Source organism: Eublepharis macularius, chromosome 2 (assembly GCF_028583425.1).
Source record: "Eublepharis macularius isolate TG4126 chromosome 2, MPM_Emac_v1.0, whole genome shotgun sequence".
Classification (NCBI taxonomy): Eukaryota; Metazoa; Chordata; class Lepidosauria; order Squamata; family Eublepharidae; genus Eublepharis; species Eublepharis macularius.
In genome coordinates this window covers 96,055,727-96,070,433 of record NC_072791.1, presented here as the reverse complement: position 1 = coordinate 96,070,433, position 14,707 = coordinate 96,055,727, and the positions used below count along the sequence as shown (strand labels likewise).

Genomic DNA, 14,707 nt, shown 5'->3' with positions numbered 1-14,707 from the left:
ATTTGTGTTCTGATTGCTATATGTGCATTTTTATGTTTCCATTTGAAAATCCCAGTTTATAATGGTACAGTTTTGTTTATGCAATATTTTGCTAATTGAAGAGGACACAGAAGTGGTACAGTGTTTGCTGGGGGGGCGGTTCCCATATTTTGATGGTGGTTAATAATTTTGTAGACAGATACAGTATGATAAGACGCTGCTGAACAACAAGGACCTTCTGAAGCTCTGGTACTCCTATGAAAGTATGGCTCAGTAATAGTAAGATCTCTGTGAATTTGTCTGCAAACTTTAGGGCCAGAAATGCCTTTCACCAACTTTGATTAGCTAGTCAGCTGCAGCCTTCCCTGGACAGAAAAGATCTGGCCACTGTAGTGCACACCCTGGTTACAGCTAGATTAGATTACTGCACGCAGCTGCTCTTGAAAAGTATGCAGATAGAAACTTCAATTGGTGCAGAATATTGCATCCAGGATGTCGACTGGTGTGGGTTGTAGGGAATATGTTGCTCCAGTCTTGTCTCATCTTCACTAGTTCCCAATCTGTTTCAGAGCAGAATTCAAGGATCTGATGTCTAACTTTTAAAGCCTTGTATGTTTGAGACCAGCATACTTGAAAGATTGTTTATTCCCTTATGAACCTACCCAACCTCTACATCTTCTGAGGTTCGGTTTCATATGCCCTTGCCTTCTGAGATTAGGTGGATAGCCACCTGGGAAAGGACCTTCTCAGTCATGGCACCTGTGAAACTCTGCAGATAGCTTTTCATGCTCCTTTTTTTGCTATCTTCTGCCAGCAGGTAAAGTCTTTTTTCTTTCGTTTGGTGTTCCCTAAGCGATCCTTTCTTACTGCTTTTGTAGGTATATATTAGCTTGGTTTTAATTGCTTTAATGATGTGTTTTTGTTTGGTTTTAATGATTTTTAAGAAGTGTTTTTATTAATGTTTTTAATCTGTTAGTTGCCTTGGTGGCTCTGATGAAGGCAGAAAGAGGGAGCATACATTTTGTAAATAAATAAGTAGGGGAAACATACTGTTAGAATCTTATAGATAGAATAGACCATGTATCAATCTGTTAATTAATTTATTGACTGTGCAAATTTTCACATAGCCTTTCCCTTCCCCTAAACTATATTGACTATAAGTCTTGAATAGAATATGATATGCTACTTTATAAGTAACAAAAATAGTAACAAACATTTTCCTTTTGCAGCATTGAAACTTCACCAGAGAAGTGGAAGTCTAGCCTAAGCTGCTGTTTAACGTAGCTGTCTGGATGTTGGCATCCCCAAATACACCCCACATAAGTCCATAACTAGGAGTGTGGGCTGAGAAAATTTGCATTATAATTTCTGATCTGCACTTCAGAGGAAAATTTTTTACCGTGATTGCTTATTTCTGGATAGGATATTACTAGTTTAAGAGCCAAATCTGTGGTCCCCTCCCTTTTTGGGACTGTTATTTTCAATGGGAAATCTATTCAAGAGTCTGAGGCAGCTGTTTATAAAGCTAATGGCACCAAATTTGCACAGACCACAGTCCTCCCTCTATTCTAAAGTCCTGCTAAGTTTCAGGCAGATTGAACAAAGGGGGTCAGTTTTACAGATCCCCAAAGTAGATCCCTCTGTACAAGTGTACTTATTTCTGCTGATTTCTAAAATGTTGACAGCCCAGCAGGAAAGCTCCAGACCAGCCATTGTCATAACTTCCCCCTCTGCATTAATTTCATTTTCCTGCTCTTACAGTGACTGATTGACTTTTTCCTTTCTGCTGAAATCTATCTGTTTTCATACTTCCTTGTGGTTGTTTGTTTAACCAAGTAAGGTATGAAAATTGCAGTTTTTCCATTATTCCTTATAGGGAACTTTTTAGGGGGCTGGAGTAGTCGTTTTTCAACCAAATATCACCAAAATTATAGTGGTGTGTCTTCTCCCTGTCCTTCAAAGCACCCCCAAGTTTCAAGAATATTGAACAAAGGGTTAAAATTCTACAGGCCCCTGAACAAGCCTAGGCTTTCTGTTTTCAGAGGGAAAGAAACTCAAAGGTGGGGATGGCAGCTCTCTGCAACTTGGGATTGGCTTGGAGTTCTCTGTGCTCCTCCCTTCCAAGGGTCTGATTGGAAGGGAGAGATGCTATTTCCCAGAAATCAGTACAGTCAGAGAAAAACGTGCTCATGCTGCATGGTTGGTAAGCTTCGGAACTTGGAAAAAACAGATTTGGGGGTGAGGATTTTGTTATTCTCAAGTATCTTGAATATTGTGTTACTGTACCAGAGATTCGATTCAGAACAGTGATTTCCGTATATATCTTCAGCTTGGAAATTTCATTTTGCACACCCATATATATTACCTCATCCTTGGGGCTGTTAATAGAGGATTTTCAGGAAACTTGCCCCTTATTTTCAAGGGAGTCTGGCAGTTTGAAGTAGAGATGTTCACTGAAAAAAAAAATTGGCTGATTCGGTATGGTAATACTGAACTGGAAAAAAACTTGAGTATTCCCCAAATACCGAATTCATTCTCCAGTTCGGATTCAGTAAAGCAAAACAACTATCCCCCAAGTTTCAGGGAGATTGAACAATGGAGGTCCATTTTATGGCACCCCCAAAGAAGATGCTCCCAGCCACCTTGAATCTCCATTATTCCCTATGGGGAAAACTATGGGCACTATCTAGAAGACTGTGGTAGCATTTTGCAAGCAAAATCCAACAAATTTCAGGGGACCTATTCCTCACTGTCCTCTCAAGGTCCCCCAAGTGTTAGGGAGATTGCATCCTTGGGGGCCACCTTATAGCCCCTGAAAAGGTGCCCCAGTCACTCCATTTGTTTCTATTGTGAGGAAATACTCCAAGGTGAGTCGAGTCCCACTGCAGAAATATATGGACCAAAGCTGACATGGCCAGAGGCACACTCCCAAATACAACATCTGCACCAGATAGAACCTATCTGAAGCCCCTTAAAAAAACTCAAGAACCTGCTGAGCAGGCTGACCAGTCACACACTATTGTTCCCAATGTTGAGAGAACTTTTTAAAGTGCTTCCCCAAGGAGGGTCAATCTCGCAACCAGAGGCACACCCAAGCAAGGAAATGGAACCTCCATAACAAAACTGATGCAGAGAGGAAAGTTAAAGTAAACATTAAAACAGCATAATAGCATAGTACATGGTTTTTAAACCTTCCCACCCCTGCAGTGAGTAAAATTCTGTTTACTTAACAACAGTAGCATGCTTCATTTGAGTGTTTCTCTGGGTTTCCTCTGTTTCTCTGGGTTTCCCCTGCTTTCCCTAACAGCTCTCTCTGACTTTTCCCATCCTAGTGGCAATACAACATTTCTGGGGTCTCTGTTCTCAAATATCTGCAATTTGGGCAAACACGGGTTGCTGGTTTTGCAATGTGTACGTGTGTTCCGGGGTGGGGGGTGGGGTGCATTGTGCATTTGATGTGCCACTGAATCAGCTGTTCTTCTCCTGCTGGTTTTGCACTTAAGTTTTAAGTTTTGGGAAGAGCATTTTTCCTCAGCTCATAGACCCCCAGAGGATGTAGGCCACAAGTTTTGGGAAGAGCATTTTTCCTCAGCTCATAGACTCCCAGAGGATGTAGGCCGCAAGGAGGTCTCACTCCATTCACTTTGAGAAATTGAAGAGCCGCATGTTGGCCTTCAGGAAGAGCAACTGCTCAACTCTCCAGAGATATTGAAACAGAGAGTATCATGATTAGTATGCTTATCAATAGAGAAAAAACAATCGTGAAAACGTACTAAGTTAACCAGTCCAATATGATCGATCATTTAATAAAGCATTTAATAATAATATGTTTATTGCTTTTCCGGCCGAAGCCATAAGCCATACAAACACCAACAAAATATGAACTGTACACTTGAACATACCCAATTCACATAGACATAACTCGTCATTATCACTTTAAACTATAACCCATGAAAATCTTGTTTCTTTATCACCGTGGCTAAAAAGGAAGCCACTATAGCAGAGGTTTGATTGTCAGGAAAGTTATCAGACAATAACACTGAGATTGCCCAAGGAAGGAAGGGAAGCTTCTCTTTTAACATAGTAGGAATAATAAATCTCTCTCTTTCCTTACTCCACTTAGGGCAAAAAACTATTATATGATCCAAGGTCTCTAACTTTCCTTGTCCACAGTCACAAACTCGTTCAGAATAAGGGAGTCCAGAGAAACGACCAGAAAGCACTTTAGAGGGGAAGGAGTTAAGTCTAGCCAATGTGAAGGCTCTGCGTTGAGCTGGAATCTTTAAAGAATAGCAATAAGATGGAATAGCCTCTGGGGGTGAAATAAAGCATTTAAATCATAACTATGTCAAAATCATATGCTTTTGTCAAATATCAAGAATTACACACGTGTAGGGGACGTCTGAAAAGATGGATGCCTGAGAGCTGAGCTCTGTCCTACCCCACTCCAAATTCCTCTAAAATCCACATCTTAATGAAAATCACTCCCAGACCTGGGGAAGCACAATGAGAAGACTAAGAAGCAAAACAGCACAGTTGCAAAGCGTCTGCAGGACTTTTCCCCTCCAACCCAGGCTGTGACGGTTGAGCAAGCAATTGCAAGTAACGCAAGCAAAATGCAGCCAATGGGAAGCTAGGTAGGAGCTTTAATGAATACCCCTCCTGACTCTGATCTAGCAACTTTGTTTGCAAGCATGGGACTTAATATCTTAAATAAAAGGACAGATCTTATAAAGCCACTCTCTGATCAGATAGCTGACCTTCAAGCAAAAATGAATAATGTTATTTAAAAGACTAATAATGCGTTAGATATTTCTAACTCTTTGCTATCTGAAATTGCACTCTGCTGCAAGAGAAAGAAGAGATGCATGAAAGAATTATAAGCTTGGAATTAATAGTGTGCCAGCAGAATCTTAAATTTAGGGGGGGGGGGGTGAATGAGGAATTTACATCAAAACTAATTCTATCTTCGTTCTTAGCTAAATGGCTAGCCAGTTTTTTGCAGCCAAACAAAAGCACTCCAGTAATTTCCAAAGCTTATCGGGTGGGACCCCTAAAAGCAAACAGGAAAACTCCAAGGGATATTATAGCTACGTTCCCAGATTGGGAAACAAGAAAAAGAATTCTGGAGATTGCAAGAGAACAAAAACCGCTTGAGTGTAATGAAGCCCAAATCCAGATTTTTATAGATCTTCCCAAGGAGATATTAAACAAGAGAAGAGATCTCAAACTGACTACCGAGGCATTACGTGCAGCAAAAATAAAATATAAATGGATCAAATACTCTACACTTTACGTCCAATTAAAAGACAAATGTCTTTATGCATCAGACCATGAATCAGGACAAGCTTTAGTACAGAAACTGGACATTACCTTAACTGACTCATCAAAATCTGCACAAAAAACAAAACTCGCTCAGCCACCTACTCCTTATAAAGGAGCAAAATTCCAGTTAGAAACAACTGAGCAACAAAAATGGAAAGCATTCCAGAGTCAAGAAACACTGATCTTTTTTCTTTCCTTAAAAGCTGTATAAGTGGGGAAGGGGGGATAATCAAAACTTAGAAATCGTAGTTTAAAATGTAACAAGTAGTTCGTACTGCTCCAGCAGTACTGAGGTTTGGGGCGGGGGGGGGGGAGCCAGTTTTCTCTTGCTCCCAATAATGACAGCCCCTTGACATTGTACTTTTGTTCAACAGACCCAAAGGAGGATACTTCCCATAGGGTCTCTCAGAGGCTGTACATATATTCTATGTTTAGCATTTGGTATGTAAATTGCCAGCAATTTGTTGTTAATTTGAGTTGAGTCATTTTTGTGGGGTGAAAAGGGGGGAGGGAGGTATAAGCATATGTTTATTAATATTATATAGCCTTTTAGATGGGTGGTGGGTAGGGGATAAAGTTTTTACTGTTATTTTGTGTGTGTGTGTATGTGCGTGCGTGCGTAAGAATGTAGAAATTCCTTTTTCATAGGACTACTAATTTAAGAGAGATAGTCGCAAATTTATAAGCCCTACTAAATGTTGCACTGTTGCTATTTGTATTACTCAGTTATTTACTCTGGCTTCGTGTATCTTCTGGAAAACTAAGCAATCTTTATACTGCTAGTATAATCTATCAAGTTTAATAGGAATTGATCACTAATATTATACTATCACAAAATTAATAATCTGTTATTTTAGTACATTCACGGTTTAAATACATTTGTTTATGAAAAATGAATAAAAATAATAACAAAAAAAAGAATTACACGTGTAGAAATATACATTGAGTCAACCTCTAGAACAGTATGAAAGTCACCTTTAACAAATCTTTCTGTAATAATAAAGTGCTAGTGCTGGCAACATCCTACATATACAATTCATAAATACATTTCATAAATATGTAAATACATCCATAAATAGTTGAGTATTACACTAGTCCATATATTGTCACAGTCCCAAGGTCCAAAACAGCATGCTGAGGAATACAAGTATTAAAAGGTAAAGGTAGTCCCCTGTGCAAGCCCCAAGTCATTACTGACAAATGGGGGACGTGCATCACGACGTTTTCTTGGCAGACTTTTTATGGGGTGGTTTGCCATTGCCTTCCCCAGTCATCTACACTTTACCCCCAGGAAACTAGGTACTCATTTTACTGACCTTGGAAGGATGGCAGGCTGAGTCAACCTTGAGCCAGCTACCTGAACCTGGCTTCTGCCAGAATTGAACTCAGGTTGTGAGCAGAGCTTAGACTGCAGTACTGCAGCCTACCACTCTGTGCCACGGGGCTCTTAGATGACTGGGGAAGGCAATGGCAAACCATCCCATAAAAAATCTGCCAAGAAAAACGTAGTGATGCAAAATCCCCCATGTGTCAGTAATGACTTGGGTCTTGCACAGCGGACTACCTTTACCTTTTAATACTTGTATTCCTCAGCATGCTGTTTTGGACCTTGGGACTGTGACAATATATGGACTAGTGTAGTACTCAACTACCTTTACCTTTAATACAAGTATTAGAAATCCTTATTTCTAAATCTATTCAGAGATTCAATTCTAGATCCAAGCTGCTATTGTATGTTTAGAGCCACTTAGAGCCAAAACACACGAGAAGAAATACCTAGATTCAGCACGTGTTCTCTTACCTCAAGGTTTACCGGGATCTGTAGGCGTCCTGGAAGCTTAAAGTTTAGCATTTACAGAGCAGCAGGAAGGGAAATACAGGCGCCTGTATTTCCCTTCCCCTTCCTGCTGCTCTGTAAATGTTAAACTTGTTCTCTTACCTCAAGGTTTGTTGGGAAGTGTAGGTGTCTTGGCAGCTTAAAGTTTAGCATTTACAGAGCAGCAGGAAGGGGAAGGGAAATACAGGTGCCTGTATTTCCCTTCCTGCTGCTCTGTAAATGCTAAACTTTAAGCTTCCAGGACGCCTACAGAACCCGGCAAACCTTGAGGTAAGAGAACACGTGCTGAACCTAGGCATTTCTTCTCGTGTGTTTTGGCTCTTAATTCTTTCTTTATAGAGCCCAAAAATCAATCCTATGTGACTGGCTAGTCACCTTTAACAAATCATTCTGTAACAATAAAGTGCTAGTACTTAGAACATCCCACATGTACAATTCATAAATACATTTCATAAATACATAAGTACATTCATAACCCTGTGAGTCAAACAACTCTCAAACCAGTCTTCCAGGTGCAGTCAGTAAGGTCCAGAAGTCAGCAGCAGGAGAATCACCAATAACAAGGAATCCACGCATGCAGTCCAGAAGTCCCAGTAGGCCAGCCAAGTCACAGCCCAGAGTCCATTGAGAGAGGCAGGCCTGGCAGCCTTCTCTATCACCACCAGGCCACAGCAAAATGGAGGCTTACAAACCAGCAAGCCTCCAATCTAACTCCTTGCAGCAGTTTTAAAAAGGCACTCTCTTTCTTGAGAATCCCTTTGGCCAGAGAAGGAGAGCTGATACTAGGGTTGGCCACTTATTACTCCCCCTCCCTTCCTTGTTTCCCCTCCTCATTCCCCCTTCTGCCTCTGAATCACTCCAACTCCCTCCTCTCGCCTCCACTGGGTTAAAGAAAGGTGGGAAGCAGTGATTCTCTTGCTGTTGCAAAGGAATAGCAAGAAAAGAGAGTTGCCACGCCTTTCACATTTCACACCCAGAATTGGGTCCATAAAAATCAAGCTGTTCACCAGTGGGGAGGTGAGAGAATAACTTGGTATTCTGGTAACTTTTTCTCTTTTGCTCACCATAATAAATTAATAGTAAATATATGAAGTACTTTATGTTAAAAGCAGGTGCAAAACACACAGTTCACTGCCCCTGTATGTGGTTATGGTCACTTTAAAAGAAGATTAGACAAAACCATGAGAGCTAGATGTATTACTTTCTATAGTAATGATAAACAAAATTCATAAGATACCCTGTATTATCACAAATCAGTTTGGTTGCAGCATGTGTCATTTTGGTTCTTCTTAATTTACATAGATACTGTGGATTTTCTTTGGACCAACACTTGTAACGTCTTCTGTTAGCTCTAATATCTAGAGAGAGCTACTGTAGCATTATGGTTGGGCTGCAAATCAGCACTTTGCTGATTCAAATCCCATCACTGCCATGATTTCATTAGTAGCCTTGGGTAAGCCACTCTTGTCAGCCCAAGCTCCCCAAGTGTATTGTGCAGATAATAAGACACTGACTTTACCACTCTGAGTGGGGCACTAATTTGTCTAGAAAAGTGGTATATAAGTGAGTAGTAGTTATTGTAGTAATTATTAAATGGAACCCCAGGTTCAGAGGCAGTTTGGTAATGGACACTAGGTGGTGGTGTGTATGGTAGTGGAGGAGGTGGTATTTGCTATATTACCTTGGTCATTAGCTTCCTGAAAGTAGGCTGCTGGACTCAGTGTACCTTTGGGCTCAAGTTATATTTTCTGTCTTTGAAGGCAATTAAAAGTGAAGTATAAAGTTCCGTTCTAACAAGTTCACACCATGATGCCATTAATAAACAAGGCTGTATATGGACCAGTATGACTTGCTTAGTATAATAAACTTGTTTTATTGTCACAGTGCTATCTTGAGTGGGAAATGCAACAAAATTTCAAGGGGTAATGGTGCATTGTATATTTTCTTGTCTTTAGTCAAGATTACTATGTGACCTTGTGTGTAGTGCATATGGTTGGTGCCTCTATAACGAATGCATTATTGTCTTTCAGGAGTTTGCAGCACTTACTAAAGAGCTCAATGTATGCAGAGAACAACTGCTTGAAAGGGAAGAAGAAATTGCAGAACTGAAAGCAGAAAGAAACAATACAAGGGTTGGTTTGCTTTCTTCTGTGTGACCATGCACCCTTTAGATAGCTTGTATTACGTAGTATGCAAAGCAGAGAGGGATTGTTTGTCTTAAGCGTTACTTTCATTTGATATACCACCACAGCTAATGTTTGGGTAGTGATGCACTCAAATCTAAAAATGGCAGGCAATGAAATATCTTCCTAAGCAGAAATAATTATAGCCAGTTCACACTTGATGGTAGCATGTGAGTATCCCACAGTTCTCTGTGTTTTCATTACTATCTTTGATGGAGACTTCACATCTCCAATGATAGGTATCAGTTTGTACCAGGCATGGTCAGATGTGTAGTGAAACAACCATGAGAGTTTATACATGGTAATATGTTTAAAACTTTATAACTACACATTATGAAAGCTATTTTAATACCAACACCTGGTTTTTAATCCATTTTTAATTCAACTTTAATTATTATTGGAATAATTAATTCCTGGATATGTGTTGCTGTACTTAGAATTTTAATGACCACTGAGGAAGGCTGATATGGGCCGAAACGCGTCTGGTCAATTCATTTTTAGATATTATTCATGATATACTATTTGTTTGATGTATATATATGGTCATTGGCTTTTCCATCAATTTTTATGGAATTTTCAACTTCGTGTGTATTTTATAGGAGTTCTGATATTTAAACTTTTATACTTTTATTTTATGGTGTTTGTGTACACAATTTGTAATATTAAATTTTTATACTTTTATAGGTTAGCTTGACCCTCTTAGTTCATACTCTGTGTTTTCTCTACAGGAAACATAGGTGAAAAGTATGAATATGACGTTCTGGACTGGAACACACATATGTTCCTGGGAACACTGGCATAAATATAGCAAATATACATGATCTTAAAGCATGCATTAGACCTTACAGTTCAACATTTTCTTTCTAATTTAATTTAGAGTTCCAGAGTGCATTCTCAGAAGTTTCCAGCAGGCGTAACGATGACTTACCTATTTGACGCCTGATTTAACGCTAACATTATTAGAGAAATACAATAATGGAAATCCCCAAAAGTGCAGTCAGAAACCTGTACATTTAAACTGGTACCTCCTAAAAACACGGTTATTTTACTCCTCAAGGCATTGTTTTGCAAGTTTTTATATTTAATAGTTGCTTACCTGCTAGTTGGCTTTTTTAGCTGTAGAGGATTTCCCCTATTTGTGTTCAGAAAGATGGCTGAAGTATAATTCTAAAGTACTGAATTTTTTACAGTTCAAAAGTTCAACTCCTTAAAGGGTTGAGAAGAAATTTTTGTTTTTTAAAAAATCTATTTTTCTTTCATTAAGCCAAGTGAAGCATGACTTCAAATGGTCTTAGGGACAATTGTATTATCTTTTCACTATAGAAAAACGAATCATGTCAAAAAGGAAAAATACCTATAAGTTCTTGTCTGTTTAATGAGTTAATGGTGTATAATCAAATTAAGCAACTTAGGATAATGCATTAATTAGCTAGATGCACATAAGTTTAGATCTCTCACACCCATATATTCTTTATGGACTGACTTACCAACTACAGGACTACATAAGTTCAGTGCTTTGATCCTATGAACCCAAAATGGAAGGCGCTCATGACATGGAACTCTTTCCGTTCCTGCCACTGCTTTCTTTGTTCCCCCCAAAGCAGCTCCAGACCCTTGAACAGAGTTCGATGTGGAATGGGTTTGGAACAGTAATGCTGCTACAGACCCCATCTCCCAAAAACACTTGCTGTATTCTTGGAAGAGCCTGTGCAAGATAGGAAAGAATGACTTCCTGCTGAATTTTCTTCCTTACCAGCTGCAACCCCTCGTACTATATCTTCCTCTGACTTGCATCTAGACTAGCATTTCCACAGGCACAAGAATGGAGCATGACTTTCTGACTCCCTCCCCCTGGCTTAGCTGCCTGAAATGTCCTTCTGAGTTCTGATCTTGGGGAACAGGGAACCCTAAATAGCAGAACTGAGGGACTTTTCTGGATCCCATAGGAGGAGGGAGGTGGAAAAGTCATATTCTGCAGACTAGTCCTTATGTCTGTGGAAACGCTAGTCTGGAACTGAGTCTTTGTGCGTAAGAGTAGCTTGATCCTCAGGAGCAGCTTTTTTAGGGATAAGGGGGAGAGATTCAATCCACGAAACACTTCCTTTCATGGTTTGTAGAACTGAACCCATTGTCTCAATGGCATTTAAATTTAATGCTAAAAAATCTGGATTCTTCTGTGTAAATTATGTTAAGTAAGCAGTTTTTTAAATTGGAATAATTCAGTGTCTGGAAATATCGCAAAGAGTCAAGAAGTTAGTAGGGTAGTGAGGCCATGTAAATGAGCCCTTCTTTAGCTTAGGAGATTTGACCAGATGTTGCCCATGTCATTTCAGTTCTGTGAATACAAAAGATAAGCTCTCAGAAAAAGTGGGTTCAAACAAACACTGGGCTTGGGAAGCATACAGAAATTTGAAAAAAAATTGCTGACTAGTATCTAGAATAAGTAGGTTCTTACGTTTTTTCTTTTTCTTTTGATGTTGTTTCTTTCTTTACAATAAATAAAATTTGAACTAAACTGATACAGTGTTTTCTTTTAGATAAGAGTTCCTTCTCAGTTAGATTAGGTTCTCAGTTAGGTTAGGTGCCACCTCCTGGGAATGGTAGGCAGGGCAAAGTAACTGCCTGGTACTTGCTGTTCTCTCTCTGCCAAGGTATTGTGAGGTAGGATTAGCAGAAGCTCTCTTGAGTTCCATTTTTAAAAAGAGACACAGAGAGAAGGAAAAAAAGGGCAACAAATAGCAACAGCAAAAAGAGGGAGTTTGAGACAACAGCTCTGTCCCAACAGTAACAATAGTACCTCTTAGCTACTTAGCGACTGCACCACTTCCCACTGCACTTTACGCAGGACACTTTCCTCAGAAACCTTACCCCACTAGTAAGGTTTCAGGCTTTGTCTGTTGCAAGAAGGTAGAGAAGCACAGCTAACATGGTGTAGTGTTTCCAGTGTCTTACTTAGACCTGGGACAATAGGTTTGGGATCTCTGTTATGTCTTATAAGCTCACTGGGTGACCCTGGGCCCATCACAGTCTCTCAACCTAACCTATTTCATAAGGTGGTGGTTGGGAGACTAAAGTGGAGATGGGAAGAATGATGTGATAAGCTGGTTTGGGTCCTAATTAGGGAGAAAAGCAGAATATAAATTTAAAAATAAGCATAAGAACCATGGGAAGTGGCAAAGATAAACTGTAGGCATAAGAGTTGTTTCAGATAGCATGCTCTTCCCTGAGGAAATTTTCTTCCATACTATTTCCAAAAGCGTCTAGAGAAGGCCATTGATTGTTCTTGTTTTCCAGCTGCTGCTTGAACATTTGGAATGTCTTGTCTCGCGGCATGAGCGGTCTCTTAGAATGACAGTTGTAAAACGACAGGCTCAGTCTCCAGCAGGAGTTTCCAGTGAAGTTGAAGTTCTGAAGGCACTAAAGTCCCTATTTGAACATCATAAAGCCCTTGATGAAAAGGTAATGAAAGGTAGTTGCCGAGGTACTGATTATACAAGTTATTTATGAATTCGTTATGAAGCAATAACTAATAATTAGTATGATTGTAGATGAATAGAAATACGTTATTGTCTTGTCTCTGAGCTAATGATTTGATATTGCAGGAGGCATGTGGATTATGACTGGGATCCAAAAGGAAGTATAAGTTGTTTCTGCTCAGTGTTAGGGGAGTCCTTCATTTTCATCATTTCCTTCATGCTTCTGTAACCTCATGTGCCACATGTCATACTGTTCCAGTGGGTCTCCCAATCCTCAGGATCACAGAATGATCACAGAGGAATGCAGAGGGAAGAGGGATGTGCAGTTCGGGTTTCCAATTAGGAAAAATACCCGAATCAGACCCGCCTCGCAAAGGTTTGGGATTTCTGAAACTGCCCCAGCGTGATAGGTCCGTTTCAGAAATCCCGAATCAAAGATTCCCGAAGCTGTTTGTATAGCTTTGGGAAGCTTCGGGTCAAGGAGTTTAAATACCCATTTCAGGAAAGGGGCATTTAAACCCCTGAATCAGAGATTGTTCCAGTTACCCCGAAAACTCCCTTGCCTCACCTAAATTCTCCAGAGTGGTCTTTCTCTGAAGGCGAGACCGAGCTCTGTGACTTAGGGATCCCCCAAAGATCCATGGCACCAATGCTGGATCGAAGAACTTCCACCAGGGTGCAGATGGAGACTTCTCGATCTTACTCCTCTTTGAGTCTGAGAGATTGTAGCCATCATCAGTTGGATCCACGCCCTTAGTCAGAACTGGCACCATTATCTTATGCTCATCAGCATTGCTGCTCATGAGCATCAGATAGTGTTGGATCCATCACCTGATGACAATGTGGGCCAAACTTCAGGTTTCACATCTTTGAATCTTCTCAGAACACATGTCCAGGATGGCTAAAGCATTAGACCTGAATGTCTTCGTTAGATCCAGAGACAAAAGATAAGATTCTTAGATGCCCATTCACCCTCAGTTATAGTATTCCCCATTCTTGAATGCTTAAAGGAGCTGATTACTTACATAAGAGATAAGCCGACAGAGCTCCTTACTACATCGAAAAAGATTGAACTCATGAATAAGGTGAAAAGCAACACCTGGCCATCCCTGGTGAAGCACCCACCACCTTCTTCACTTGCTACTGAAGAGTGCAGCATCACTGTGTGGGTGTACACTCTGCTCCCCTTGATAGGGAGGGCAGGAAACTTGATGGTATGGGCAGAAAGCAATACTCTGTGTTTGCTTTAATAATAATAATAACATTCAATTTATATACCGCCCTTCAGGACAACTTAAAACCACTTAGAGCAGTTTACAAAGTGTTATTATCCTCACAACAATCACCCTGTGAGGTGGGTGGGGCTGAGAGAGCTCTGGAAGATCTGTGACTGACCCAAGGTCACCCAACTGGCTTCAAGTGGAGGAGTGAGGAATCAAACCTGGTTCTCCAGATTAGAGTCCTTCTGCTCTTAACCACTACACCAAACCTCTGCATTGATAACTTCCATACCGTTATGGGTGCTTACCAGCTGTACCTTTAGGAAAAATGGTCATCCTACATCTCTGATCTCTGAGGACAAGATATCCCTTGTCAACCTGCTGCAAACAGAGGTTATTAGACTGTCAAAGCAGCAGATGAACATGGGCAGTATAGGTGCAGAGTAATGACACTACAGAAAAAAGTTGCCCATTACCCTTAATATTTGAGTACTTATATAACTTGAAGTCAGAGTGTTTGACTACCACATCCCTAAATGTCCACCTGGCAGCCATATCTGCCTTCCATGGTCAAGTCAAAGGCAAGTCTGTTTTCTCCCATCAAAAATCCTGCCAGTTTCTCAAAGGAATGCTTAATCTTTATCTCCCAAGGGTGCCACTGAGTCCACAGTGGTCCTTGTCTTTAGT

General features: G+C 40.3%; 1 protein-coding gene across 3 annotated transcripts in view; it reads left to right on the top strand.

Moving 5' to 3' along the window:
• Positions 1-14,707, top strand: part of PPFIA1 (PTPRF interacting protein alpha 1) — a 124,101-nt gene that overhangs the window by 22,891 nt on the left and 86,503 nt on the right. For all 3 annotated transcript variants that reach the window (XM_054970189.1, XM_054970188.1, XM_054970190.1), the window contains exons 3-4: positions 9,172-9,273; positions 12,619-12,783. In XM_054970189.1, the coding sequence (XP_054826164.1) occupies positions 9,172-9,273; positions 12,619-12,783 (267 nt within the window). The remainder of the gene's footprint in view (positions 1-9,171; positions 9,274-12,618; positions 12,784-14,707) is intronic.